Source organism: Chenopodium quinoa, unplaced genomic scaffold, assembly GCF_001683475.1.
Source record: "Chenopodium quinoa cultivar QQ74 unplaced genomic scaffold, ASM168347v1, whole genome shotgun sequence".
NCBI lineage: Eukaryota > Viridiplantae > Streptophyta > Magnoliopsida > Caryophyllales > Amaranthaceae > Chenopodium > Chenopodium quinoa.
Window position 1 is genome coordinate 2,310,594 of NW_018743196.1, and position 27,932 is coordinate 2,338,525.

At 38.2% G+C, this 27,932-nt stretch overlaps 4 protein-coding genes and 1 long non-coding RNA gene across 9 annotated transcripts; 3 read left to right on the forward strand and 2 right to left on the reverse strand.

Annotated features, from left to right (window-relative positions):
• Positions 1-4,984: 4,984 nt before the first annotated feature.
• On the reverse strand, positions 4,985-14,712 carry LOC110733135 (autophagy-related protein 9-like). 4 transcript variants are annotated; one of them, XM_021913159.1, is made up of 10 exons: positions 13,918-14,712; positions 12,314-12,997; positions 11,839-12,159; positions 10,636-10,858; positions 7,224-7,403; positions 6,901-7,107; positions 6,719-6,796; positions 6,564-6,634; positions 6,366-6,476; positions 4,985-6,275 (listed from the first exon to the last, which is right to left on the reverse strand). In XM_021913159.1, exons 2-10 carry the CDS (start codon positions 12,886-12,888, stop codon positions 5,315-5,317), a joined length of 2,727 nt encoding a protein of 908 aa, XP_021768851.1. In that variant the 5' UTR covers positions 12,889-12,997; positions 13,918-14,712; the 3' UTR covers positions 4,985-5,314. The 4 variants fall into 4 exon arrangements, with proteins under 4 accessions (XP_021768851.1, XP_021768850.1, XP_021768849.1 ...); XM_021913158.1 differs by having other exon boundaries at positions 12,314-13,000; XM_021913157.1 differs by having other exon boundaries at positions 12,314-13,025.
• Positions 14,713-15,633: 921 nt separating this feature from the next.
• On the forward strand, positions 15,634-19,409 carry LOC110733137 (CDT1-like protein a, chloroplastic). Its single transcript, XM_021913161.1, has 7 exons — positions 15,634-16,569; positions 17,362-17,481; positions 17,605-17,839; positions 17,938-18,525; positions 18,609-18,810; positions 18,903-18,993; positions 19,120-19,409. The coding sequence occupies exons 1-7, from the start codon at positions 15,965-15,967 to the stop codon at positions 19,175-19,177; spliced, it is 1,899 nt and encodes a 632-aa protein (XP_021768853.1). The 5' UTR covers positions 15,634-15,964; the 3' UTR covers positions 19,178-19,409.
• Positions 19,410-21,214: 1,805 nt separating this feature from the next.
• Positions 21,215-23,033, forward strand: LOC110733138 (pentatricopeptide repeat-containing protein At1g33350-like). The gene has a single exon (XM_021913162.1). The coding sequence runs from the start codon at positions 21,242-21,244 to the stop codon at positions 22,844-22,846; it is 1,605 nt and encodes a 534-aa protein (XP_021768854.1). The 5' UTR covers positions 21,215-21,241; the 3' UTR covers positions 22,847-23,033.
• On the reverse strand, positions 23,026-25,998 carry LOC110733139 (WAT1-related protein At1g43650-like). The gene is made up of 7 exons (XM_021913163.1): positions 25,501-25,998; positions 25,305-25,367; positions 25,041-25,157; positions 24,669-24,897; positions 24,027-24,188; positions 23,766-23,917; positions 23,026-23,685 (listed from the first exon to the last, which is right to left on the reverse strand). The coding sequence occupies exons 1-7, from the start codon at positions 25,704-25,706 to the stop codon at positions 23,511-23,513; spliced, it is 1,104 nt and encodes a 367-aa protein (XP_021768855.1). The 5' UTR covers positions 25,707-25,998; the 3' UTR covers positions 23,026-23,510.
• On the forward strand, positions 24,071-27,686 carry LOC110733140. Of its 2 annotated transcripts, none has more exons than XR_002513562.1 (5): positions 24,071-24,214; positions 24,762-24,926; positions 26,083-26,143; positions 26,400-26,523; positions 27,197-27,686. It is a non-coding gene; the product is annotated as an uncharacterized LOC110733140 (long non-coding RNA). The 2 variants fall into 2 exon arrangements; XR_002513563.1 differs by lacking the exon at positions 27,197-27,686 and adding an exon at positions 26,613-27,190.
• The last annotated feature ends 246 nt before the right edge of the window (positions 27,687-27,932 follow it).

Below are 27,932 nucleotides of genomic sequence, written 5' to 3' on the forward strand. Positions count from 1 at the left end.
GCCCTTTTTCTCTGGGCACAGATCCTTGGGCCGAAGCACTTAGGCCTTTTGGCTTTTTTGTGCTTGGCTCTCTTACTTTTTCTTTCTCCTCCTCATCCTTGTCGTCATCTGGGCGACTACTGGATGGCTTGAGGTAGTTGCACCTTCGGGCGTCCTTTTGGTTGCCCTGTATCCTTTCGGGGAAGCCGGCGTCTGAGACGTAAATCATCAGCTGATGATAAGTTGAGACGACCCCTTGGATCTCGTGAATTATGGGTCTCCCCAAAATCACGTTGTACACTGAAGGAGCGTCGATGACCAAAAATTCAATCATGACGTTCCGGGCAGCCTCATCGCAACCGATGGTGACAGGAAGTGTCACCTTCCCATCTGGATAAGTTGAAGCCCCATTGAACCCGGATACCGGATAAGGTACCGGCGTAAGGTGCTTGGGCTTCAGCTTAATTTGATTGTAGGCCTTTCGGAACAGAATGTTTGCTCCACTGCCACCGTCAACAAGGACCTTACTGACGTCGTGGTTGGCCACCGTGGCGATGATCACCAACGGATCCTCGTGAGGGAACGTAATCCCCCGGCAGTCGGCGGCTGTGAACGTCATGTTCGGCACCGGCGACTGGGGAGATTGAATGTCAGCGTTGTTCACCTGGTGAGTCAAACCTCTAAGGTGGCGCTTGTGCTCCCTCCGAGAGTATATTCCTCCCGAGATAACATTGATCGGAGGGAATTTCCCCTCCGGCTTTTTACTGTTTTTCCGGGGGAAGTCGAGGTCCTGCCGAGGGTCCTTTGCTGACCTCTCGGATTCTTTTTTCTCGCGGTGATCCGCGATGTATTTTTTCAAGTATCCCTTCCGGACCATGTCCTCTATCTGGTCCTTCAGTTGGATACACTCCTCAGTGTTGTGTCCCGAAGACTCGTGGAACTCGCACCACTGATTTTTATTTTTTCGCTGATACCACTCTGGGAGTGGTCTCGGCTTTCGGTAACTCTGCTCCTCCTTCGTCACGCTGTAAATTTTGGCGCGTGGAAGAGAGAGCGGAGTGTAGGACTCGTATCTGCCTGTGTATGAGGCAGATCTTTCCTTCTTTGGGTCGATGGCCAAAGATTGCTCCGGGGCCTTTGACTTTCCCTTTGCCTTATGGCCTTGGCCTTCAGACAAGGGTATTTGTCTCTGTTTCCCTCCCCCGAATTGAGGTTGGGTTTTCGCTTTGTTCCATTCTTCGGCTCGGATGAACTTATCCGAAGCATTAAGAGCTTCCTCCAAGGTCTGCGGGGTATGCATGACCATGAAGTCTAGGAACTTTCCGGGCTGAAGGCCATTCTGCATTGCAAAAACGGCTAGCCCCTGGTCCAGCTGGGAGACGCTTGATGACTCGTTACTGAAACGGGTCAGGTAGTCTCGGAGGCTTTCGGTTTCCCCCTGTTGCAGACTCATGAGCTCTGCGGTAGTCTTCTCTCGGCGGTTTGCCGTGGAAAACTTGCTCCTGAACTTGGAGGACAGATCATCCCACCCTGTTATGGAGCCTTGCCTTACTCCTTTGGAGATCCACGCTTGCGCGACCCCCTTGAGAGTGGTTGGGAAATATTTGCACCAAGTCGCCTCGGATCTGGGGCAAAGATGCATATGACTCTCATACGAGGCCACGTGATCCTTCGGATCCGTGGTCCCGTCATATGTGATGTGCGACGGTATTTTAACCGTGGGTACGCGCTCTTCCAGTATCCATTGCTCGAATGGTGAACTGGCGGGTAACATAACGGCCTTGCCCTTGTTCCTGGCCGAAGGGACCGCGCTCCGCCCTCTTAGAGAGGTAGGAGTGGTTTTCGTCCCTGGCTGGTAAGTCTGGGCCTCGGCTGCAGGGAACGAGAGGCGACTGTGCACGCTCGGTTCCTTGCTGCCGAGTCGGTCAAGGACACTTCTGCGAACAGTCTCAGGTTCTCGGTGAGTAGATTCTGGCCGAGAAGCTGAGCTGCTGCTCTTATGCGCTTCTGGTCTTGAGGATGAGGATCCTTTTAAAAATTGAGGGTTCTTTTTCCTCTGTTTTTCATTTTTCCAGGAATCCTCCTCCCACTCTTCCAGTTCCCGGAAGGAAGGAAGCTTCCCACCATCATGGTCTAACTTCCTCCGCTGATGCCGGGTATGCGGAGGAGTTCGATCACGAGGTGGTGGCATATTTTGTGCCCTCATCGCCTCCATGAGTACTGCCAGCGCTCTTGCCACCTCTTCCGAGCTGGGCCCCGTCAAAGGGGTCCTCGGCCGAGTGTGGGAATGAGGGCGTGCAGCCGATGGTTGGCTTTGGGACACTGAATGTGTCCTATGATCGAACTCATCCCTGCTAGACCGAGAGTGACTCGGCCTATAATGAGAGTCATGAATTACGGGAGATAGGGAATCCTCCTTGTATGATCCTCCCCCCGAGCCGGCACCCTTGGGAGAGTTCCGGTCCGGCGAGGGTGATGGTGTAGGGGTTTTAGGCTTTTCGCCCGCTCCTTGACGGAGGCTTTTGCTCTTGCGGTTCTTAGCCATTGCTGCTAAGATAATTGCAAGATGATCTTGGTTAGGAATTTGGCTTAAAGATTTTTGAAAGTCGTCCCCACAGACGGCGCCAAATTGTTTTGGGTGAAAACAATGGGACCTTGCCGAAGGTCCGCTGAAACGGAGAAGGCTGGATTCGGTCCAAGTTATGTTGAGCCGAAGGTTTCCTGCACAGTAAACACACGTAAACTAGCCTCGGGGGTGTTGCCGAGGAAGGCCCCTCCGATGCTAAAGTCAGTACAATATGTAAGAAGAGGACACTATGCAAGAGAGTTTGTTGCTTGAGGCTTTAATGGAATATATCAGAATATATGAATGAACATATGAATGAATCCTTGAATGAATCTATGAATCAATCCCCTAAATGTATCAATAATGATGGCTTTTATACCTCATCATACATGGAGAGGTTGGGCCTTAGCCCAATTGGCTTGCTTTGTGGGCTGACCTTTGACTTTAGCACAATTGGAGAGTTGAACCTTGACCTTGGGCTTTTAATTGGATCATTTAATATCTAGGCCCAATTGGACTAAATTGGACCCAAACAGTTTGAATTCTCAACACACACACTCGTGCCAAAGTCCCTATAAAACATAGCAAGTTCATCCATTTCTTCTATTAAAAGACCTTCCCACCTCCCTTCATTATCACATAATTCTTCAAAATAATATTTATCAAAAGTAAAAGGTTTACAGCTTATTGTGACATTTCCTTTTTAGGGACATAAATTGATCGAGCATGATAAAAATCAAAGAAATCAATCATAAATAATTAAGCAAAGAACAAATTGTAGTTACAGCAAATAACCTCGATGAAAACCCTAACATCAAAATAATAATCACTTCCGACATTGCTCACGGAAATCGCTTCAATCAATTTCCGGGGCGGCGCAAGGGGTGGGGGTGGGGTGGTCAATTGGTCGTTCAGGCCATAGGTTGGACGAGGCTGGGGTTGTGTTTTTTCTTTTTTTATTATTTTTTTATTTTTTACAAAAAATGAAATATACCTGTTAAATAGCAACACGTGGCAACTAACCTAGAAAAACAGGTTACCAAAATAATCCAACTGCTTGAGGATTGTTAGAAAAAGAATAGGGTGAAATGTGGGAATGTTTTGGAATAATTGAAAAGTGGGATTATTAAGAGAAGATAGAGCAAAAGTGGGTTATTGGTTGCCTAAAAAAAAAAAAAAGTTATTAGTTTTCATTTTTCCTTAATGATATTGAAAAACGAATTTAACAAAATCTAATAAGAATCAATTGAGGAAGGACTAAGGGTCTGTTCTCATTGACTGAACTCAGCTAAACTGAACTGAATTGAACTGAACTGAGCTGAGTTGAACTGAACTGAAATGAATATTTTACAAGAGAAGGAAATTAGGAGCTGAACTGAACTGAGCTGAACTGAACTGAATTTCAACGTAAGAGAATAGGCCCTAAGAATCCAAATACAGAGTACATGAATACTTTCGTCAAAAAAATAAAATAAATAAATACTCGTATAGCAATTCAGCACATTTTCTACTCGTTGTCTCATACAACTTTTTGAGTGGTTCCGTCGTCGCTTCGCAATTTTGAGAGAACGTAAATTCTTGTGCTGATGTCGTAACCAAATCGAAGCAATAATCAATCATAGCCCCGCATAATTAAGGAACAAATTAAACTCAAATAAAACCTTGTCTTTCGAAAGAGTCCGAAAAACCTTGTCTTTCGAAGGAGATATAAAAAAAACTTTATCTTTCGTAGGAGATAAACTTTTTCTTTCGACGGAGACATTATTATAATCTAAGGAAAAAAAAAAGCTTAAAAGAAAATAATGATTGGGGATTTCCACCTATGAAATCTGATGGAAACCCCTTCAAAATTGACAATAGAGGCTAGAGTTTTTCATACGCGGAATTTTAGATCAAATAGTAAAAACTATTCGTATTAAAATCTAAAGGAAGTAGGGTCGGTGGAAAAACAAATAAAGTATGATAGTTGAGAGGAGAGAATATGAAAATATTAAAGTATGATAGTTAGAGGTCTACTATTAGAGGAAAAAATTACTCGCAATAAATAGATGAAAGGTTTCCAAAAAAGAAAATAGAACAAATAATAAAATACGACCGCAAAGGGAGAGTGGAGCAAATAATAAAATACGGAGGGAGTATTCGAAATTCAAGACCGGAGATTGGAACTAGTTAATTAAGGATCGGGACTGATAAGACCTAACTTGACCGATTTGGACCAATTTTAGAAAAAAAATAAAAAAAGAAAGAAAATACTCCTTATACTTCTATTTTTATATAAAAAAAATAAAGGAAAAATTAAATGTTTAATGTCATTCTTATTCCATGACAATGTACGTGGTATAATTTTATATCATTGGTGTGGTTGCTCACTTGCTATTAAAGAGCAAGTGAATAACATCATGAATGACTGAATGTACAAGGTATGTAGTTGAACCAATATGACCAAAATACCTCTAAATTTATTAATAGCTAGCAGCAATTGCATACTTACAAACAAGATAAGGATTTTGAGCAACCTAGAATGCAAGTTTTTCTTTGTACATTTCTAGAAAGAGAGGCAAGGTCAATTCTAAATGCAACCTTTTTCTTTTTTTTTTTTTCTAAGACATGAATTATGTACAACAAAGAATTTCGATCTTCTGTTCTCCTTGTACCAAACAAAAAGGAGAAAATAGCCCTAAGATTATGTACCAAAAAGACCCAAGAAATGAAAAAAAAAAAAAAAAAAAAAAAAAAAAAACGATTCCGTGTAGGGGATCAAGAATTAGTTCACTTGATAAGTTGATATGTATCAGGGGCTAAGTCTCTAGAATCTATATTTATGGTAGGCGATTCTGAAGGTTTATAGACATCATCAAAATGGAGCTTAAAATCGCCACCACTAGTACCAAATTCAACAGGATCAGTTGTTCGAGACAACCGGTGGTAGTTGCCCCAATCCAATGGTTGTTCGTGCTCATCTATGCTCCTCTCTGAGTGGCTTCCGTAGTAATCACTGGCATTGTGACGATTAAATTCAGGAGGCTCGAGAAAGCTGGCTTGTTGGGGCCTGCCATTGTATCTGAACAGCGGAGGCTCAAGAAAGCTGCCTTGTTGGGATCCACCATGGTGTTGAAACTCAGGAGGCTCAAGAAAGCTTGCTTGTTGATGCTCTGCACTGCTAGGCCCACCACGGTCCCACCAGTGGCTCCTAGCAGATGGCAGCATAGTGCTTGAGTCGTGATGCCGCAGAACACTTTCCTCCTCCGGGAAGACTGGAGATGATGTGGAAGCTTCTAGATGGCTCTTTGACCGATTCTCAAAGAAATTAGGCCAACTTTCTCCATGATTGGCTTCAATGTTTAAGGATGGCTTCCAGAATTCTTTGCTTTGATCATTATCAATGTCCATAGAAACTGATGGGATGTCATTAGTACCAATAACATGACGAGCCCCGGACACATAAAACCAATCGAGAAGGTAAGGGTGAGTTTTAGGATCAGTTTCGATAAGCCACAGAGAGCCCAAATGATAACCCGGTGCAGGACTGTTGTAAGGCGATTCTCTTCTGAAGTAGCTGTTTCTGGAGTTCTGATCTATCAAACTTGGACTCTGTTGCCACCTTCTGGGTGGTGAATGCCCACATCCAGGATTAGGCCTTCTCAACTTTTCATTCCGGAATGCTCTGAGAGTGGTTAGAAACTGCATCCCTTGAGCATCTGATTGCCAATAGGGATAGCTGGTTTGAAAGCTGTAAACAGAAAAGACAGCTTAAATACGTTAACAACATCAACAACACAAAAGTAGCATGAAAATGAGTGCAAGTCGAGAAAACTCGTGCCTCAGAAAAGATTTTTCCATCTTTCCTTGGGAGCTCCTCAGGGTGGGAATTGAATTGTATGGAGAAGCATAATTGCCGTTGCCATGCTTTTGAAAGTCAAAGGCACTAAAGCTGCAAGAAGAATGAGATACACTGGGTAAAACAGGAGGTAGCATTTCACAAAAGGTCAAACGAAACATAAGCTGTTGATACACAAACCTGCAAACATCACCAACTCCATCTATGTATACCGTAAATTCAGAGATGAACTGCAGAATGTCATCAACTTTCTGCAATAAAGACACAGCATAAACTTAAAGTCATTCAAACCAAGTAAGAAATGAGTGATTTAATTTAAATGAAAAATTAATAACCTTTGGCACAACATATATGAGCAGATAAGGAGTTAAAAATATAGAGGCCATCTCCTCCAGCCACGTCATTGCTGTATACTGCAAAAATACATAATTTATTAAGCATTTGTAGCCCCATGCTATTTAGTTAGCCAAAGATTAAACAACTAAAACAGCATCAGGTTTCCAGCCTATGAAATTACCTGAAATAAAGTTTCAAACTCCATCCTGACCATCTCTGTATTTTCTTTACCACGCCATCTCTTTGGCATGTGATGAGTGTGCTGAACCACCAAGGACATTGTGCCCTCGGGGTCAAGAACTAGAAGCTCATCTGTCACAGCATCCCGGCTGATATGCGTAATTGCTCCAAATACAGCAACATACCAAAACAAATTACGGCCAAATATCTTCAAGAATTACAACAAAAAGGCATTATAATAGATTGTCAGCCACTGTATCAACATACATAGGGTCCATTTTCTGTGGTGAATTCAAAAGGTACAAAAAAAGAAGAAGAAATTACATGGCCCTCCAGCAAAGATTCATCCAGCAAAGCAATAATGATCAGCACCGCCGCAAAGCCTCCAGATATGAATGAGATGAATTTAGCAACAACTGAAATTATGGGAGATGGAAATTGTTTCAAGTAATCTGAAGCATGTATGACACTGCTGTTTATGCGGTGTCTAAAGAAGTGTTCCACCTACAATGCAGGGGGATAAAAAGTCAATGACAACATCAAGGAATAGGGGTACAGAAAATTTTATGGGCACATCATCTTAACACTATGCAGAACATTTCGGGTGTTGGATAAAACATTATTTTACATTTCACAATACTCATCAGTTTCTAAATCACCTTGATGCAGCTAGGGCATTGGAGTCAATCAACTTTCTAATACACCTTTTGTCTATACCTAAATAATTTACATTTGATCTCCAAATATGTTAGCACCATAATATTACAACCCCCAACCCTACCCATTCCTTGAAACAAAATGAAAAATATAGTTGATGGCTAATTCATACATGATGAACAGAAATAAGTTTAAGAACAGGTTCTCATATCTCAATCGTTCAACGGCTACACAAAGGGTGTTTGTTTTCTACATAGTTCAGTATGGCATCTTGAGATTTCACTACTTAATCACAGATTTCTAAATTATCGGAAGAGCTTAAAAACTCCTAAGCGGACGATTCACAGTCCTTAAGTCATTAAACTGTAAAACCACCAAGCAAGCAACCTCCATGTCACTAGCATAGTTGAATGTAGCAACTGCAAGTTGATATAAGCTCCTAAACAGTAATCCCTTCTAGTGTGATTAACACTGCCTAGTGCCTACAGACACTACAGACAGAAGCTCATTAATTCTATTTTCAAACTAAACTCACAAGAGCTCCTACAGGTATAATCTCAATACTCCTATTGCTACCAATGAGCCAGCCATGACAAACAGAATGTAATTTTGGCGTATATTAAACGCAACTGAAAAGCAATACACTGAATGTTATGTCCTCACGCGGCACTACAATAATTGAACTCTTGGAAGTGGCAGACATGAATATGTCAAACTTTTGTACATTATCACAGGCTCGTAGTCTCTTCAGCTTTTTTGCGTCTACTTACATTACCATTTTCCCCTCATTTTAGAAAGCACATATCACTTCCAATACCCCTCCCATATTCTAAACTTAATAATTGTGTCAACTTTAAAAAAAATGTGAGGCACGAACTCATTCGAATTAAGCCAACTAGGATATATTTAGGCCACCCTAGTACGCAACAATCCTTGCATGAATATATCAGCAAGCTAGATTCCATATTGCCATCATAGCCCAACCAACCACCAACACAATAGGACTGCCACTTCCTGACAAAAATATCTTTAACAGAACCATTATCTAGGGCCACAAAGCCATAGATCAGATCTTTCCTGTAGGTACGGAGAGAACATGGAGATAAAATAAGGTTCAGGACACCAAAGGCTCGAAGACTGCAGTTGGAAAAATCTATGTCAACAGATGAAAAGCTATAATTGCATCCTAATAAGTATGCTATATCAGAATTCAGTACTGCATGTTCTGCAATTTTGTTCTTGAGTTTTACTTTATAGGATGTACATTGTAACTATATATAGCCCAATGGCAAATGAATTAGAAGCTAAAGCTAAAACTGTTATAACATTCAATAATGTTGTACAGGCACATTATTTGTCATAGATCCCCACTTCATGTCAATTTACTATAATGTAGGATCGGTTGAGGAATGAGATACAAGAAAAAGTCGGGGTGACACTGATTGAGTACAAGATGAGGGGGAATCGCTTAAGGTGGTTCGGCCGTGTAAAAAGGAGACCAAGTGAGGCTCTAGTAAAAAGGCTCGCAGAGTTGCAAATTGTTGGGATCGCAAGGGGTAGGGGAAGACCTAAGAAAACTTGGAAGAGGGTGATTGAGAGTGATATGAGTGCTTTGGGGATTTAGGAAAATATGGTGTTGGATAGGGCGGTGTGGAGGGGGATAATTCTCGTCAACATGTCATGATTGTATACATACTTTTGTTTATTTAATCTTATTATTTACTTTTATTATATTACTCAGTTTGTGTTTTATGAGCTTTATTGATTTCCCTAGCTTAGAGTTTTCTGAAACCTTTATATTAATTACTCCCATGTTTTTACCCTTCCTTTAAAACTTTCTTCAATTATATTAATTACTCCCATGAATTATATTCTTGGTTTCCTTATAAAACTCTCTTAATTTTTACTTGGATGCTCTTTCTTTTTCTCACTTTACACACCTTTTTTCAAACTCTATCAACTGATTAACCTTGTTACATCCCTTTTTCTATATCGGATGGTTCCTCATGACGATTCATGTTATCTGACCCCAAATTATTTTGGGACCATGGCTTTGTTCTTGTTATTGCTTTATTCATCGCCCTTAGCCTTAGACCCCCCTTCTATTTCAATATTAGTAAAGAAAACAAAGAGAAATGAAGGGAAGGGAAAATAAAAGACAGAGAAGGGAAAGAAAAGAGATTTTATTTTCCAACGTTTGGTTCTTAAATAGATATGAAGGGAAGAGAAAGGAAATTTGATTTACTAACTATTATTTTTCACTTTCATGCAAATTCCTAGTGGAAATGAAAGTAAAATTTTGTAAAGGGATTTTCCTCCCCACAAGTATATAAAAAAGTGTGCCTAGGAGCTGAGGCGCCATGCATTTAGGGTAGAGCATAGCACAATCCATGTGCTGCACAATCTGCAATTCTGTAACCACACTCTAGCTGATAACCCCAACCAGTATAATATCTTTTTTTTTGACACAAACCAGTATAATATCTTAGATCAGTATAGAGTATAGATCCAAGAATAATTTGATAGACAATTTGACACATCAAATTGCTGTACAATGGAGTATGTTCAAATATTTATATGTTCCTGGAAAGATTCAAATAAACAAAAAACTTAAGGGAAATAAAGAAAATACTACGTAATAAATTTACAAGTACAATGTAATACTGGTAGTAAATATCAGCTATTAAACATATGGAACTATGAATTGCATGGATGTCTGAATTTTTTTCTGGATTGCTTCAAAAATCAAAATGCTCTCCTTGCTTCTTGGTTAGTACTTTGGAGTTATGTATATTAGTTGTCACATTGATCTATTTGAAAACTCCCCAAAAACTTGCCAAGTTTCTATTATCATCAGTCTATAAATTTGTATATTACATAAACCTATATGGTAAAGCCTAGGAAAGTTATAAGAAATGATGTTCCTTTCTAATCAACCTTTTCCTAAATTAAAAATTAACATAGGGCAGGGAGAGTATGTCCAAAACTAGTAACACAATCAAACTTAAATACCAAAATGATACAACAAAACCATGCCACAGGAAAAACAAAATAAAACACAAAGTGTAGAAATACTTGCCTCGTTAAATTCCCTAAACATCCACTTTGACAAATTTGACCATCTTCGAGATGATGCTGTTGTTGGGTGGTTATAGAATTGTTCAGCGTGCCTCAAGAAGAGATAAACCAGCATGAATATTACTAAAAATGGAGAAAGAAGAAGCATTGCCAGTCCAACTACTACAAGTCTTTTCCTCAAAGCACCGGGATTTGAGACAAACTCCTCCCTGATACAGAATTTCCTGCAGGCATAAAAGAGCTTTTCAGCCACTAAATGAACACAGCATCAAATCCCAAAGCTTCTCTTGTACAGAAACATTAATAGAAGGGAAACATATGAAGAGAAATCTCAGAGAAGTTAAATCATGGTCTCGTTACAGATATATAGTTCACAAAAACAAACTGCTTTCTCATAACAACGAACAAAGATGTAATCAACATAGTCAAAATATTCAGTATAAAACAAGAACTCAGCTTATTGTGCATCCATTACCAACTGATCAGCATAAACATCAAGGCTTGTTGCCTTACTTGAATAAGAAGATGGTGAAAAACTATAAGAACAAAACTAACCAGCAACACTCAGCACATAATACAAGGGTCAAATGAAGGCAGCCATACCTTTAAGGTCTGTATTAGTGTATTAACCACAGTTAGTAGAAGCTTGTTTCCGTTAAAGTTTATGACAAAGTTAGTCATTTCGTACAGATTTCAGCACATGAAAGAAAGCAATCCCAAAGCAAAGAAGTGAAACATGATTGGATAGGACTTTCATGCATAAGATTGACCCGTGAAGGACTAGTGACCTTCTACCGCAAGCAAAAACAAAATTCTCATGAAATGAAGTGAACAAGATGTGGGAGAGGAACGGACATAACAGCCAAGGATTCCACATAACATTCTAAATTTGGAAATGAAAAAATAATTAAACAATTCATCGGCTTATACTTTACTCCGTACTTCAAATTTTCTTGTTTTCACGTTAGCCAATGTATCTTCAACCATTTATTTATCTTTAATCATGTGTTTGTAAAAAAATTATAAAACTAAATTTCTTAAAGTAAACATTGAGATGAATCTAACAAGACCCATATGACTTTTTTTTTTAATATAGCATAAATCACGAAATTGTAATTGAAGTTGAGTATGTGAATAATTTACACTATAGAAATGTTGCAAGTAAAAAAGGACGAAGGCAGTACTATAGTCATGCAATTATTACCTGTCAAACATGCTCTGTAATATGGACCAATTCAAGGTCCACTCAAGTGTCTTTGTCAATATGAGGCGTTGACGGCCCCTATTAGGGCCAGACTTGACAACTGGACCAGCACCAGGGATCCACTTAGATATAGGGAAAGCAAGAATCCCCTTGTTGATCATGCCAATCAAGTAATTTTCCTTCCGCATCAATCGCATTACAATTTCATGAGCTGACAGATCCTTCACAACACATAGCTTCTGTGAATTCTGAACACGAACCACTTTTTCAAGTATAGAAGGCCATGGCATGGTCTTCAACTCATCATCTGTAACATGGAGACTGCAAAGAACGCATTCTTAAATTAGTGTATTCCCAAATCAAGAGGCAACACCATATCACCATCATACCCCTGCCACAATAGAGAAAGGGCGAGAAAGACCAGAGAGAGAATGAGGAATATAGCAAATACAAAGTTGTGCTTATATAAGCTTACCAGTTGTAATAAAAGTGGCGTATCCTAAGAGTCTCCTTAAGCTGAGCAAAAAACCTTAGAAAACAGAAGACCCAATATATGGAAAATATACCCAGATACCCAAGAATAATTGCCTTGGGAAGTGTAAGTGGGGTTAATGGATGCGCATGGAGAGCTTCTATTGCAAGGTCACAGGGCTTAGTTCCAGATTCAACAGCATCGATTCCACATTTAGCATTGCGGAGACCATTCCAGTCAACGAATAGTAAGAAAAATCCTGAAAAGCATATTGTAAAAGCAAGACTCAAGAGTTCAACTATCCACTTCACAATGATGCACCAAAGTCCTTTTTCACAATAGTAGCTATACAGCCTTTCAAAGAACAGGTCCAAATCAGCAATAGGTTCCACTTTCAGGCTCTCCCCGTTAAGTAGCCCAGAAGGGCTTTCGCTACCAGGACTCGGCACCCTTCCATATTCAGATAGTTCGATCTCAGGAGGAATATCATTGAGTAGGCCAATGGATAGTGAAGGATCACCAGGTTTTTTCCACTTGAATATGCTCAAAGCATTTCTACCCCCTTGCCAATTGGACATTATTTGCAAGCAACAGCAGTAGTTGTATACGGTAAGTCCATTCCCCGCTCAAACCCACAAGAGCTAAAATTAGATGCTGATGGTCCTGAGATTGATGCACTATGTATGCCTGCTGAGTTAACAATCAAATGAAGGTCCTGAGATTGATACAATAATAACACACTCAATAAAAACAACAAAACCCACAAGAGCCAAAATTAGATGCACTATGTATCCCCACTGAGTTAACTACACCATTAATCGAAAACAAGTAACTATAATGTATAAGAGGGCTGGAAGTCTGGAATTGGAAAATTTCAGGCAAAGAGAACCACCGCGATTCCCTAACAAGTTCAGTGCTATATCAGCTATAAATCTAAATTGTCAGCATTGACAGATAAGCAATGTAGTGACATTATAAGTGTTCAGCGCCAGAACTCCTAGAAGCATCCCATAACTAATATGAGCTCAATTATCAAGAATCCATGGAATTTTCAAATTTTGTAGTTTAGAAGTCTTCATGCAACCACTAGGGTGAACATAATCTGTGCATATGCTGAATAACCCATATAAATCCAATATGTTCAAAGTCATCACAGTAGTAAGACCTTTCATCCTCCATCTCATAAGTCAAAATAAGTCAAAATAAATCAAAATGTGGTATCATAATTCAGTATTTTCATAGCAAAACAAATATTAACACACATTCAAGTTAGTACAAATTGGCTTTAAATTCCATAGCACATCCAATTAACGAAGATGAACCAAATGACTAAAATCAAGGGTTACAAAAATGTAATAAATTTAACTCAATTAGCAATAATTTGATTAAATTAACAACATTAACTATCAAAAAATTCCAAGTACAGCTAAAAATTCAGTCAATTCAACACCCAACCAATACTTTACCAATTAAAGGATAATCAAACAATACTTCAATTCAGTAATTAACCATAATCTGGAAATCCCACCCCCAAAATTCAAAATTAAACAAACCCCAACTTTAATTTCCTGTAAAACATTAAAATAAAGACCAAAAAACAAAATTACCTGAAAACCCACAAATTATTATGATCAATTGATACACGAACAACAAAAGCGCAGCAAATATCACCCGATTAGACCTCGAAAAAGGGGATTTTTTTTTCCGCAAACGGTGAGAAAGAGATGAGAGAGAAAGAAGGAAAAGAGAGAAGTTTGGATTGCGTGGAAGTAATAGGGAATTTCGGGGGTTTGAGAAGAAGAAATTGAGAAAACAGGAAAAAGTATTTTAATAATTGGAAGAAAAAATTGAGTAATTTCTTATCTTTCTCCTTTATTATTTAATTTCTTAAATAAACTAGTTACAGAGTTCTTTACCCAGAAGAAAGGAAAACGTTGTTGTATTTTGCCGATTTGTAGACTTGGATGGGGTTTTACAGAGCTTTTTCGCATTCACTGTGTTATTGGAGTTTTTGAATTTTTTTTTTTTACCCCCATCAAGTTTTGTTAAGTGGATGTGTTTTAGATTTTAAAGTATTTCGAGTTTAAGTCGGGTTAGGACTTAATGTCTTGTTGGGAATATTATTTTGAAAGTGATTAGGAATTTTAGATCAGGTTAGGTTTTGTTAGAAGTGTTATTTTTTGGACTAACGGTTGAGAATAGAGATATTCTATTTTATTGGACCTAAATTTATGAATCAACTTTAATGATATCAAGATTCAAGACGTTTAGTGGTGACCGGGTGGGATGATCAATTTTTAAATTTTAAATTGTAGGCATTTTACATTTTTACCTATGAAACAATTTCTTTTTTTAAGGAAAGTTTTTGTTATAAGAAAGTTTCACTTTGTGGTTTAAAACGTGAATGATGTAGGATGATTAGTCGAATTGTAGTTTATAATTAAAATTTAAATTCAATTTTTACATATCTTTTGCAATTTTATTTTATTTCTCTAAGGTAAATCTATAGTGTTAACATGAGTAATTATCTTAGAAATTTGTAAACTCCTTAGATTTATAATGCAATTTTTCTATGATTGTTATTAAAATGCAATTACTTCCATTGATTTCTTCTGGAAAGATGATTATGCAATTTATTTAAAAGCATTGCTCTGTGATTTTACAGTTGATCGTGATGGATTAGCAACTTTAATATTATCACTAAACATAGATATATTAAGACTTAGCTTTTGACTCAAACTCGTTGTTTAACACTTGGATTTGCAAAGTCAATTTACCGCTCAATTCTCTTTTTAGAAAACATAAGACTATTTTTAATATCTCAATCCTCGTTGCCAATCAATCCATGAACATAACGAGTCAAGTAAGCACATTCATTCATCACTTCTATACACGTCCACTCATAAAGCTTGCATAGATGCTAAATTTTCAATTGGACCATACATATACTACTACAAATATCTTAGGCCAATTGTAGACCTCATATTATAGCCATGACTATGGCTCTAAATGCTTTATATCTATCAAAATTATCAATACAAATTGTTAAATTATGCATACCTAAGTGATCTCGAATTACAACTCACCATCTACAAGCTTCGGAGCTCATTTGACCATACCATCTAAGTTTAGAGCATAACATCCAGCTGGGAGCTAATATTATATTACAATTAAATAATTTTTTTAAAACATGGAGAAGAAGGCGGCTCATTTGAGGGGGGACATAATATCACTAATTATTACTGTAAGATGAAAAGGCACATATGGTTTAATCATACTCCATACCTTATCAATCTATTATAGACACTACAAGTGATATAATCTTGTTTAATAGATTGATAATTGCACTTGTATTATAGTTGTATATCTCAATTAGATTAACCAGGTCACCTTATATCATAAAACGAATTTTACGAGTATAATAACATATTTTCAGTTTAATTGTAAAAAAAAAAATCTGTTCCTTTTAGGTTAAGTTATTTGGAATTTGACACTCCTTTCTTCCAAGTTGTTTTATTTTAAAAAAAAAAAAAATTCAATCAAAAAACAAATTTACAACATTACAGTTTGGACTAACATGGCAATTGGGCAGGTGGACATTATCCATTAGTTCATCACACAATCAAACCATCAAAAGCCCATAAATATCAACTAATGGATAATGTCCATAATATCCAAATTTTCAGCCCACTAATATATGGGCTAGGGCACACAACACAAGCCCATAAAAAAGCCCACAAAACTCCCCGCGAAAATAAGCTTACATTGGCGGTAAAACACCTTCCCGCCATAAAACCCTACTCCCCTCTTCTCCCTCTTATACCCCCCAATCTCCCTCCATTTTTTCCCACTCATTCTCACTCTCTCTCTCCTCATTCTCCCTCCTCAAATCCCTCTAATTTCTTCATTTTCTTGCTTCTTAGTTCATCAATGGAGCCCTCTGAACAGCCATTGATGATCCCCTTCAAGTCAAAGAAGCCATTGCTCGCTACTCCAAAAAAGAAGAGTATTATTACCTCGAAAGCCGACGGTCCTGCTATCGCTACCCCGGAACGAGCTAATCCGAAGCCGGTTACTCGGATCCGTAATCAGAAGTTCGCGCTATCGGTTTCCGAGGTTCGAAGAACTGCTCTTCAGCTGCAGAAATCTAACAATGTTGGGTCGGATCTTAGTAAGGTGGTGCCGGAGAAGGTGGTCGGAAGTGGGATTGGTCAGAAATCTAAGGGATCCCAGAAATCTCCTGCATCTTTGCCCCAAAAGTATGGATTGATTAAATTTTCGAGCTATTTTTTAATTGATTTGACCTTTTTTAAAAAAAAAAATCAAATTTTGTTTGTTTGTTGTGTTTGGTGGAATTTGATGTTTGTTTTATGTGGAATGTTTTGATTTTCTAGCTATTTTTTATGTTGATTTGAGATCCTTTGAATCTGGCATTTCGAATTAGCGGAAACTAGGGTTTATAAAATTGTGCACTAATTGTGGTAATGCAGTATGATATTCTTTGATTTCTGGTTGTTTATTACCCTGAATCGTGGAAATGTTGTTGTAGTTGACTTCAATTTATGTGAATCGTTGAGGCTGATTGATGTTTCGTGAATTCGTGAATGCTGTTATAAATCTGGAAAAAATTAGGGTTTAATCTTATTAAGTGAATTGCATTTTTGAGGTGTCTGTAAAACCCTGGAGTAATTGAAAGGTATCTATGAGGTTAACTTGATGTTAATTAGATTTTCATTGTGTCTTGACATCCTGTATGCTCTATGTGTATGAATCTAAAATTTGCCGATTTCGCGGCAAATTGAAAGCTGAATTAGTGAAATGTAGTTCACTCTTCTGATATTTTGGAATCAGTGATTGGTAGTTTGGAATTTGTAAAAGTTTTTATGCTAATCTACATTGTCAGCATGTTATTGTAAATTTGGGTTGATTGAGGTGATAGTATCTTATTAACTTATTAAGTTACAATGTTAATGAGTTGTAATACAAGATAATGAAGATTGTTTGTGTTGATTAATTAGTGTTGTACTAATCCTATACTGATTTAATGATAGGTATGAGATCCTATGTGACTTTTTCAATTCAATGGTTGGTTCAATTCGGCTACTCCGGTTGAGAAGACAGCAACCAACCTTTACTAAGCTTGCTAAGAGTATCGAGTCATTGACAGACAGGTAATTGCTTTAGAAGTATTTGGCATGGAACTTTTTTTTTTTTTTTTTTATGTAACCTGGTTGATTTGTTGTACTTCAGTTCATGTATCTTAAAGTGCATTGGACCTATCTTATTTGTCATAGGAGGTTCACACTACATCACTTGGCTCAATTGAAGCACATAATGCCAGAGGTTATTGTGGCGAAGAAACTCCGTGTTCAAGATGATGAAACAAAATGTATGATGGAGGATCTTCTTTTGTCTCTAGAGGTGGTTGCATTGGAAACTGACAAGAATGCTAAAGGTGGTAGTGGGTTTTCACAATTGAAAGATATCTTTCGATCACGAATGCTTGACTATTACAAATCTCATCATGAGGTATTAAATTGGTGTTTCTTTAATCTTTTAATTGGAGGCTGTTGGACTATGAATTGATGCACTTACTGAATTTTGAATTGGCTTTTGTTCACTATCAGGATGAGGAAGATGTTCCTGAAGGAGAATTACCGCATCTATTCCATCAGCCAAAGCAGGAACCTGTGCAAAACGTGATTAAAAACCCTGCACCATTGACTGCATCACTTACCGGTCCCTCATTTAAGAGGCGGTTCTCATCTAGGCCTCTTGGTACTCCAGTTCTGGATTCCATGGCTGATAAGCCATCATCCAGCTTGTCTGAAACCGGAACCAAGGAATCCTCATCTGCTGAGGCTAATGATGTGGATTCTAACACTGTAGTTGAAGCTGATGCAGCAACTTTTGATGCTGCTTCAACACCTGCCAAACATGCTTCAATATCTATGAAATTTGCTTCAACACCTGCAGAGCTTGCTTCAACTCCTGCAAGGCTGATGGCAGCCACACCTTCAATACGCCCTCCAAAACGTACTCTCATGACCCCAGATCATGATACTAGTGAATTACCCAACAAATCAGCTAAACGTAGGTCCTTGAACTTTGATGAAAGCAATGTTGATATTGATGAGAGTATTGCTCCTACACAAGGGTCCAATCTTTCCAAGGATGATGTCCTGGATATACTTCCGGAAGGCCTTTTACAGTCGGTAAGTGGAGCTTTACCTTTGTGAAATTTGTTTGTGTTGCATATCTGAAGGAGGTTTTAACTGAGAAGAACTCCATTTTGCAGTTGATGGAGAAAGAACAGAAAATCTTAGAAGAGAACAACCCAATCCTCTTACAAGCAAAGAGGCGGCAACAGTTGATGGCGGGTGTACCTAAGCTCTTTGACATGATTCTCCTCTTATTCAAGTCTATCAATCGATCAGTTGTCACAAAAGAGGAGCTTATTTACAAATTAATTGCTGGTCATTTGGATGTAGTTGATAGAAGTAAGGATTTGCTTCTACTCTGGTCAATTTATAACTGGTCATTCATATATTGCTGCTGTTCTCACTGTAAATGTTTCTGTTCTTTTTTGCAGCCGAGATTGAAGAACAACTTAAGTTGCTACAAGAAGTTGCACCAGAATACATATCTGAGCAGCTGAGCCTCAGTGGGGATACTCTTCTACGGTAAATTTCCTTCAAGGCCTTTTCTATGATGCTGTTTCGCATTACACAAATGAATATACTCCTTATAGGCTTATATCAACAGTTTTGTTAGTGTTTGCTGATGTTTATTTTTTGTGGTCTTTGCAGGCTCAACAAATCTTCATGTCATGAATCAATACGTACCAAGCTGTTCGAAGCAAAATGAGATTAGAAGGCTTCCATAATCTGACAACATGAAAACGTAAATGAGCTTTATTAGATTTTTGTAAGTTAATCCAGTAGAAAGGCAAGTGGATGAACCAATTGAGGCTTCAGCCATGCTGCATTTTGTACATGTGTAGTGTAATAGTGATTGATTTCTTAGCTGATCTCTTAGTCTAATTTAGTGATTTGTATAGAGATTTTCCAATATATCATGACGGAATCCATTGATTATATGTGTCAAGCTCTTCAAATTTCTGTCAAGTTTGAATGCTTTGTCTTTTAACAAAAATTATTCATCAAACTCGTCTTCTCCTTCAACTGCCTGCTACCTTTAGCACTAGCCAAACATTGCAGCTTCATGCCTTGAACTTGGAAGAGGTCTGCGACAGTTGGGGACTTAATGGGTTATGTAAATAACTACGAGTTATATGGAAACCTTATGAAAAGGTTACCTAGCATGTAACAAAATTTTAGGTCCTAATTGCAAAAGGAAATGATAATTGAAGGGAAACCTCCTAAAGTCTTGGTAGCTAGTACCCTATAACCTCTAAAATGCTTGATACTATTAACAACACTTTTCCTTACACAGTTACACTATGATATTGGAAGTTACATTGTGGGAGGTTTTCACCCGAGTTCTTATCAGTATCTTCACGTTCAATTTTTGTAAGAGTCATAGATGTTTGCAACCGATCACTTTTGTTAAGGCAAATTTGAAGGCTATAATATACGAAATTGGAGTAATTTAGTAAGTGTTTGGACTCAGTGTCGGAAGTTCACAAAATACTACGAGATGCATCATGTGGTCATATAATATTGCTTCGACCCATATATGACCATTATTAGGCTACATAAAGGCTTTGTGAGAACTTATAGTCAATACAAGAGACGTGTACGAAAACGGATAAATTGGATGTTTAAAGGCGAATTGGATGATTCCACCCACCCAATTGGACTCTCGGAGGCTATTAGGGTCCACTATAAACATCTCAGCAATTTTTATTTCCGGGCCAAAAAATACCAAAATTTTCCAAAATTGAAGACTATTTATCCACGTTTTTTTGAGCAATTTTAAAGGTTTCGGGACCTAGTGTCGAAAAATCTTGAAATACTAGGGGATACATCTCGGGGTCATATAATGCCGTTTGGAAGCATATATTATCATTATATGTTGTCATAAATGTCCGTGGTACGCTTGGGTTTATGAAATCGGTGCAAGTTGTAAATAGGTAAGTTGACCGTTTAAAGACATTTTGGATGGTTTTACCCACTCAAATAGACTCTTGGGATGTATTAGAGTCCATATTAAGCATATCGACAATTTTTGTTTCCGAGTAAAAAAAATTAGAAAATTGCCCAAAATTGAAGGCTATAATACACGATTTCGAGTCAAATTTTGACATTTTTTCAAAAAAAGAACTGAATGCATGGGGGTGAGTCTTGGATCATATAAGGTGGTTTAAAATCGTAAGACATCGATAAATATGTGTATACGTACCAAAATGAGTTTTGATTATTTTGAAATTCACCCGAGATTAGTTTACAAAAGTGCAATAAGAACAACACTTTCCCTCTACTTATCATATTGAATAACTTTTGTTGAAAGTAACTACTATCACCTCGGGCTAAAGATGGTGTTGGGTCGGGTTGGCCCAAAGCTCGACACAGCCCATCATGAAAAAGGCATGGCACGCATGAAAAAAGAACGGCATGGCACAGTACTTGTGTGTGGATTGTGGGGGCCTTTATTTGGAAGAAGCATGATAAGACACGACACGAATGGGCCTGACATGACAAAGTAATGCAATTTTGTTTAGGTACGCAAGCCCGGACACGATACGACACGACACTATGGCACATGGGCCTAAGCCATGCACGGGCCAACCTTTTAAAAACTTTAACCCAACACGACACGGCACGAAACTCGTGGGTTGAGTCATGGACCAAGCCTAACCCCTAAGCACGTGGGTCTGACATAAGGCCCGACCCGACACGGTCCAAAGCTATGTTTACCTCTGGCACATGAGCACATCCTTTCCCGCTCAATCATTATGCAAGTAAGAATATGGTCACCCTCTCCAACACCTCCAACTTGACTGAAACTGTAGTAGCCATACTCGAAAAGTGCAAAACTCTCAACCATCTCAAACAACTCCAATCCTCTCTCATCACTCTTGGTCATGCGCAAGCTCAGTTCTTCGTCTTCAGACTCATTCGTTTCTGCACCCTTCATCTTTCCGACCTTCATTACGCTCATTTGATCTTTGATCATGTCAATTCGCCAAATGTTTACCTCTACAGTGCAATTATCAATGCTTATGCAGCTAAATCCAATCATTTTGCAGTTCTTAGCTTGTATAAGAACATGGTTGATAAGGGTCGTCCTCGACCTAACCATTTTGTTTACCCCAGTGCTCTGAAATCAAGTTCTGAAGTTTTTGATTCTTATGGATTGAAAATGGTGCATACCCAGATTGTAAAAACAGGTTTTGGATCAAACTCTATTGTTCAAACTGCACTTGTGGATTCTTATACTAGGTTTTGTTCTGATTTTGGGACTGCACGCCAACTGTTTGATGAAATGTCTGAGAGAAATGTTGTATCTTGGACTGCTATGATATCTGGTTATGCTAGATTGGGGGAGATGGGGAATGCGATTATTCTGTTTGATGAAATGCCTGAAAGGGATGTTCCTTCTTGGAATGCTATAATTGCTGGGTGCACACAGAATGGGTTTTTTCCGGAGGCGATTTCGTACCTTAGAAGAATGTTGGCTTCATGTGGGATGAAGCTTAGACCGAATGAAGTTACTTTGGCTTGTGCTCTTTCTGCTTGCGGTCAAACGGGTATGCTTCAGCTTGGGAAGGAAACACATGGCTATATTTGTAGAAAGGGTGTTGGTGGTGATTCTTATATCTCGAATGCATTGATTGATATGTATGGAAAATGTGGTTGCTTGAAGGAAGCTAGACTTGTTTTTGACACTACACCTGTTAAAAGTTTGACATCTTGGAATTCAATGATCAATTGTTATGCACTTCATGGGCAAAGTAGGAGTGCACTTGATGTTTTTGAGGAAATGATGCAAACTGGGAACGATGTGAGGCCTGATGAAATTACTTTTATTGGTCTGTTGAATGCTTGTACTCATGGAGGTTTGGTTGAGAGAGGATATTACTATTTTGGCTTAATGACCGAAGTCTATGGTATTGAGCCTCAAGTTGAGCACTATGGGTGTGTAGTCGATCTTCTTGGTCGAGCAGGTAGGTTTGAAGAAGTTATGGACATTATCAGTGGCATGAAGGTCAAAGCTGATGAGGTTATCTGGGGTTCCCTGCTCAATGGGTGTAAAATTCATGGCAATTCACATTTAGCGGAGTTTGCAATCAGAAAGTTGATTGAGATTGATCCTAATAATGGTGGCTACATGTCAATGTTAGCAAATTTTTATGTGGGATTGGCTAAGTGGGATGAGGTCCGTGGAGTGAGGAAGATGTTGAAGGAGCAGGACGCACAAAAGATCCCTGGTTGCAGCTGGATTGAGGTTAACTGCAGAATCCACCAGTTTCATTCTGCTGATAAAACACATCCCAGAGCAGAAGAGATATACAACATACTGGAAAGTCTTTTTGATTTTATTAACCAAGGATTACTAGATCATGTGACGTAGAAAGCAATATAGCGACTTTCATAACCTGAATCTTTATTGATAATATACAGAGGTGGAATGTGAATAAGAGAGTAGAAAGTACTTATTCCGTAGTCTAATGGTCCAACCTTCCTGATGAATTGGGTTGAAGTGTCAATTTATAATGCAGAATAATCTGCATGCTTTTAATGACATAGAAATTATCATAATGTTGTCATAGGTTCCTTCAACATATATTCCTGAATTTCATGCTCCTTTATTTTGTCAAACTCATCTCTCAAAAACTAAAATGTGGAAGAAAGATTAGTCAATTTTGTCTCTTAATCACCTGCAATATGTAAACATTCTGATGTACTTTGCTAAATGTGGGATGGTCAGACATCTTGGTATCTTATGTATTAATTCTTGCTCTTGTCATGATATCTCAATACAAAATCTGCTATCATGTTTATTTCTAACTCTCTATACTTGCCGTGATATCTGTTTTTCTAGCGTATATTGCTGTAATGTTGTTTGCATGAGCCGGAGAATTGCCTTTTTTTTTTTTATCTTTTTGTCTGCACTCCTGTTGCTGTTTGATAGCTTCTGGAATGAACATTTTGGTGCAAAGCTTGGTCCATATGCTACTGTCTTTTTCAGTTAGTTGACGAGAGTATCAATATTTTTTCTTCCTTGCAGGTTTCATCTAGTGATCCAGTTGCTCTTTTTCTGGCACTGTCACTATTTGCATCTTTGGTTCAGTCTGCTTGGTGGCAGACAGGGATGGTTGCTTCTTAGTTGAGACTCTGATTTCTTGGTCTTTTTCTTTTCCCCATAGCAACAGATACAGACCTATGATGATTGTAACTCCTCCTATGATGCTGAACAACCAGTCATAATTTAGGACGTCTAATATATTCGTCATAGTAAGCACAAAGAGGATTTTAGTAATTTCGCTTACCTGCCCGTGTATAGTTTTTCACCAACAATGAAATATGCGAAAATCACCACTAATAGTGTTTGTAAGGGACAAAACATAGTTACAAACACAGGACCTTTTTCTTTCGAATACCATACGATCATGATGAAGTTTAAAGCAGAGGAAACCACTCCCTGCAATTTATCACCAATAACTGTTTATTATGTCTTCCAGCTAATGGGAAGAGGGGGGAGGGATTTGTTGAAAATGTATTTTACTCTGTTATTCCCAGATTCAACTTACCCCAAACAGAATAGTGGCTATGTCTATGAAGGAATGCCTGACCCATGCAGCTGGTTGATGTCGAACTGCCAAGGAAGTGAAAGCAGCAGATTGTAATGCTCCTATAAAGTTTGCCCATGTGGCTAATGACAGTGGTGCTGGATATCTCTTCAAAGTGAATCCCTGCAAGGATCAACATCATATTAACAGTATGTTTTTTTGCTTGAAAACTCTTCCGTTTAAGTTTTCTTTTCTAAATGCCAAATTACTGCTAGTACCAAGTATTTTCCTATTCCAAATGAGTGGTCCGTACAAGCTCAATCTAGTAATTCCATTTTTAAAAATCAATCTGGTACTTGTATTTATGATGTAATATTTTGGCTCATGCTAGCACTTATAAATAAGTCATTAGGATGTGAGTTTACTAATAGACTAATAGCCCTATTACTCTCACATGCATTGTTGCCTTTGTTGGATACAAAGTGTTTCTTATGCAATTGAAACATTGATGTCCTTGAGATAATTCTAGACTGAAACTCATTGTATCTTCCTTTTCTCATTTGTTTTTGAAAGCTTCTTGAACACATGTGTATGCTAGGAACTTCTTTGAACATGTACTTGGTTGCATTGTGCTGTTAAAAATTTAGCTAGGGATTGAGATACCTGCATTGTGAACCATATTGACCAGGATATGCAACTTGCTAGTGAAAGTATTGGACCTTTTATCCAATTTTTGTGGAACTCGCTTTTCATCAGGTGTATTGGAGGTTCATACAGGCGTCTGATTGCTGGTCCTCTGTATAATGCTATGACCATGACCCCAGCTAATGATATTAAAGTTCCAGTTGCTTTTGCTAGTCCTCGACGTTTTCTCAAGTTTAGAGTCTCCAGCCTGCATATGATTTTGGAAATACCACAAAGGTTAGTTTTTTTAACTGCAATTACATGCTTAAATCATTTTACATTAGAAGGTAAGATCTGTGTTTCATTAATCTGCTAAAGGACATAGCTATTACAACAGAAACTTGGTATCACCTGAATATTACTGCTAGTATAAAAGTCAAAGTAGGAATCGTGTTTACTGTTGCTGACAGAAATGCTGGTGAAGTGTATTGTAGACTTGCAAAGTACATGTTTATTGTTAATCCCACTCTGGTATCAGTGGGGAAAAAAAAAACTTTCAGATCTCTTTTTTACAAAGATGCAGTAATACAAACTGTAACTTTTACAAAGATGCAAAAATGAATCAGGAACTTTCAACTGTAGAATTGAACATATTAGAAGTGAGTAGTGACGTACCCAAGTAGAGAATAGAGAAAGATTTCCATGAACATGCTGAGTGTCATCTTTGGCCTTGTTTTCCTGCACCAAGGGATTATAGTGACAACGCTCAGAATGTCAGAATTAATAACAAGTGAAGATTCAAATCATTGTCAGTTTTTCCCCCTTTTTTAATAGAGGGGCGGGGGGGAGGGATTTGTAGACTTGTATGCACCTTTCAAGGAAATAGGCAAACGGAAAGACTGCAATACAACCTACTATGTGGCGGTAGGTGACGTAAACATGAGGATTCATCCCATGGTTGAAAGCAGCTTCTGTTATGAAATAAAGAAAGGCCGAGGCCAACTGAACTAAAACCATGAATATGTGTGGCCTGAGCCTTCTGCAAGTGACCCTCATACTAATAGAATCAATAACCATGACTTTGTATTATTGAATGCTCTTCTTCCTCTTAATAAGCATAGCCTATAGCCAATGATGTCTTTAACTTTTATAATGGACGTTTTTAAAAGCTGTTCGATTCTCTTGGCATATTGTACGTATCATGTTCTTGACCCATTCATGGCCGTGCTTTCTAATTTGCACACAAATGAGAGTAAAAGAAATAATATAATTCCAAAAGGAGAAATATTCTGTGTGTCCCTGCCCCGCCCCCTTCTTTGCATACCCAGGATATGTTATTTTATCAATATTCCCATGTTTTCATGTACAGAAATTCTGTAAATATATTTGATTGAAAATATAAATGGACTTTATCTTGTCTGATTGAAGTTCTTGAGCATTGGTGCACTTGCAGGGAAATAAGTGGAATATTCAGTGGGCGGAAGGGAGCAAATGGTGGAAATGACACAGGAAAAGTAAGAAAATGCTACACTGAAGCTTCGTTTATTTTTTTTCATTTATTTATTTTATCTGGCTCTAACAGTGCAATCCACTAGATCTCTTGCTTCTTGATTTTTTGAAATCTATTTTTTTGCTAATTATAGCCCTTAATGAGCATTAAGTTTATGTCCTTTATTTAGAAAGTTAGGAAAAGCCACGCGTTTGAGTGTTACTGAACTGTTTTGTACTTCTACTATTAACATTTTGTTTTTGTTTTTTTGTCTCCTTCAGCTATCTCTAGTTGAGTGATCACTCGAGCTCTTTGGCTAAAAGTTTCAGGGGAGGTTTCACTCACTTAAGCGAGATTCTGCATAATCATATGGCATTGCCCTGCGTTTCCACTTTCTTATCTGAGGTACTTTAAATAATCTGAGGTAATCTAATCAGGTTTATTAGAATTCTAGAAGCACTGTCTATAGCATAAGCTTGTTTCTGTTCTCCTAGGAATAGTCAGGACTCTAGGCTGTGGCAGCTGCTGATATAATATTTGCACTGGTTAATCAAGAAGTCAGCTCACAAAGTAAAGTAGGAATGGCACAGTGCGCTTGTGTACACGCATGTAGCAGCTGGAATATGATTTTGAACTGTTTTATTAAACGTGGTCTAATGAAGACGGTCTACTGAAGTAGACGAACCTACTTGATTCTACCTATAGCAATCTCAAGAAAGTGAAGATCACGTCTCTATTTAATAAGCTGAAATTTATCTTTTCTAAACTTAGAATTCTTTGAGTCTTGGTAAAGAATAACATTCATATGCTTTATGCTAACTAGTACTATTTTAGCACATTAAGATGCTTATTCTCCAAACTTCATAGTGGACCATGTTGGTTATTCTTAGTGCCCAACTCTCTTTTCACTTTTGGTGTCCCTGTTTAGACTTCTGGGGACTGTATGAAACCTGTGTACTTGTTACCATGACATAGATCAAATCTGATGCGAGCACATGTGGCCGCTTAAAACAGTTGCTGCGCTGTTGTTCCTTTTTCGTGTTAGCTTACAGATTCCAATTTGTGATCTTACATGCAGATATGCGAGAATAATGGCTGATGCTGTGTTTATAACAAGTATCCTTATCGGCCTTATGGTTCTTTGATTCTTGCACATGTCTCCTTTACACAGATGGAGGCGTCGAAACCTTGGATCATGAAAGGGTAGTTATGTGTTCAATCTACTTAGGGTGTCCTTTTGGTTCTGGTTCTGAATGCTGGAATTTTTTTGTGTAACAGAAGTTGAGGGTGACACTTTGGGGTCCCAGAACAAATATGATGCATTGGTTACCAATCTTACCTTTTCTAGGTATCTAAGTTTTGCTGGCTACCGTTATTTCTCAATGGATGGGTGGTTTAGTTTTGATTATTTGGGAGTTCGAAAATTATGAAATTTAAGATTGTTCGCATATATACCAAATATTCTAATCTTGTTTATCGATGTCACCTTGTGTACTTGTATATGATTAATTTACGATTAGTATGCCATTGCCCATTATCTGGCGTGCTATATAAAGAGTTGTTTCAGCATGAAATGAAAAGGATAATACTCTTTTGACGAGTTTTGAGCTGTGTTTAAGAACATTAGCCCCGGAATGATAAGTGGTCCTCAAATGGGCATGATCAATTAAGTGGTCAACCAAATATTAAACATAACCAGAAAACCTCTTACGGAGATCATGGTTAACTGGTTAGCATGAGAGGACACAACACGATATGACTGGCAAAGTAGCCCCTGGCTAGCCAACTTCAACATTGTCTAATTAATCTTTTAA

Coding starts and splice junctions, on each gene's coding strand:
- LOC110733135 (XM_021913159.1), bottom strand. CDS start 12,888: ATGTCCAATTGGCAAGGGGGTAGAAATGCTTTGAGCATATTCAAGTGG. Junction 7,404..10,635: donor TGTTTAGGGAATTTAACGAG/GCAAGTATTTCT, acceptor CCTGCATTGTAG/GTGGAACACTTCTTTAGACA. Junction 6,276..6,365: donor ATGGAAAAATCTTTTCTGAG/GCACGAGTTTTC, acceptor TTCTGTTTACAG/CTTTCAAACCAGCTATCCCT.
- LOC110733137 (XM_021913161.1), top strand. CDS start 15,965: ATGGATAATGTCCATAATATCCAAATTTTCAGCCCACTAATATATGGG. Junction 16,570..17,361: donor CCTGCATCTTTGCCCCAAAA/GTATGGATTGAT, acceptor ATTTAATGATAG/GTATGAGATCCTATGTGACT. Junction 18,526..18,608: donor CGGAAGGCCTTTTACAGTCG/GTAAGTGGAGCT, acceptor TCCATTTTGCAG/TTGATGGAGAAAGAACAGAA.
- LOC110733138 (XM_021913162.1), top strand. CDS start 21,242: ATGGTCACCCTCTCCAACACCTCCAACTTGACTGAAACTGTAGTAGCC.
- LOC110733139 (XM_021913163.1), bottom strand. CDS start 25,706: ATGGTTATTGATTCTATTAGTATGAGGGTCACTTGCAGAAGGCTCAGG. Junction 25,368..25,500: donor TTTGCCTATTTCCTTGAAAG/GTGCATACAAGT, acceptor CCCTTGGTGCAG/GAAAACAAGGCCAAAGATGA. Junction 24,189..24,668: donor CAATATGGTTCACAATGCAG/GTATCTCAATCC, acceptor TGATCCTTGCAG/GGATTCACTTTGAAGAGATA.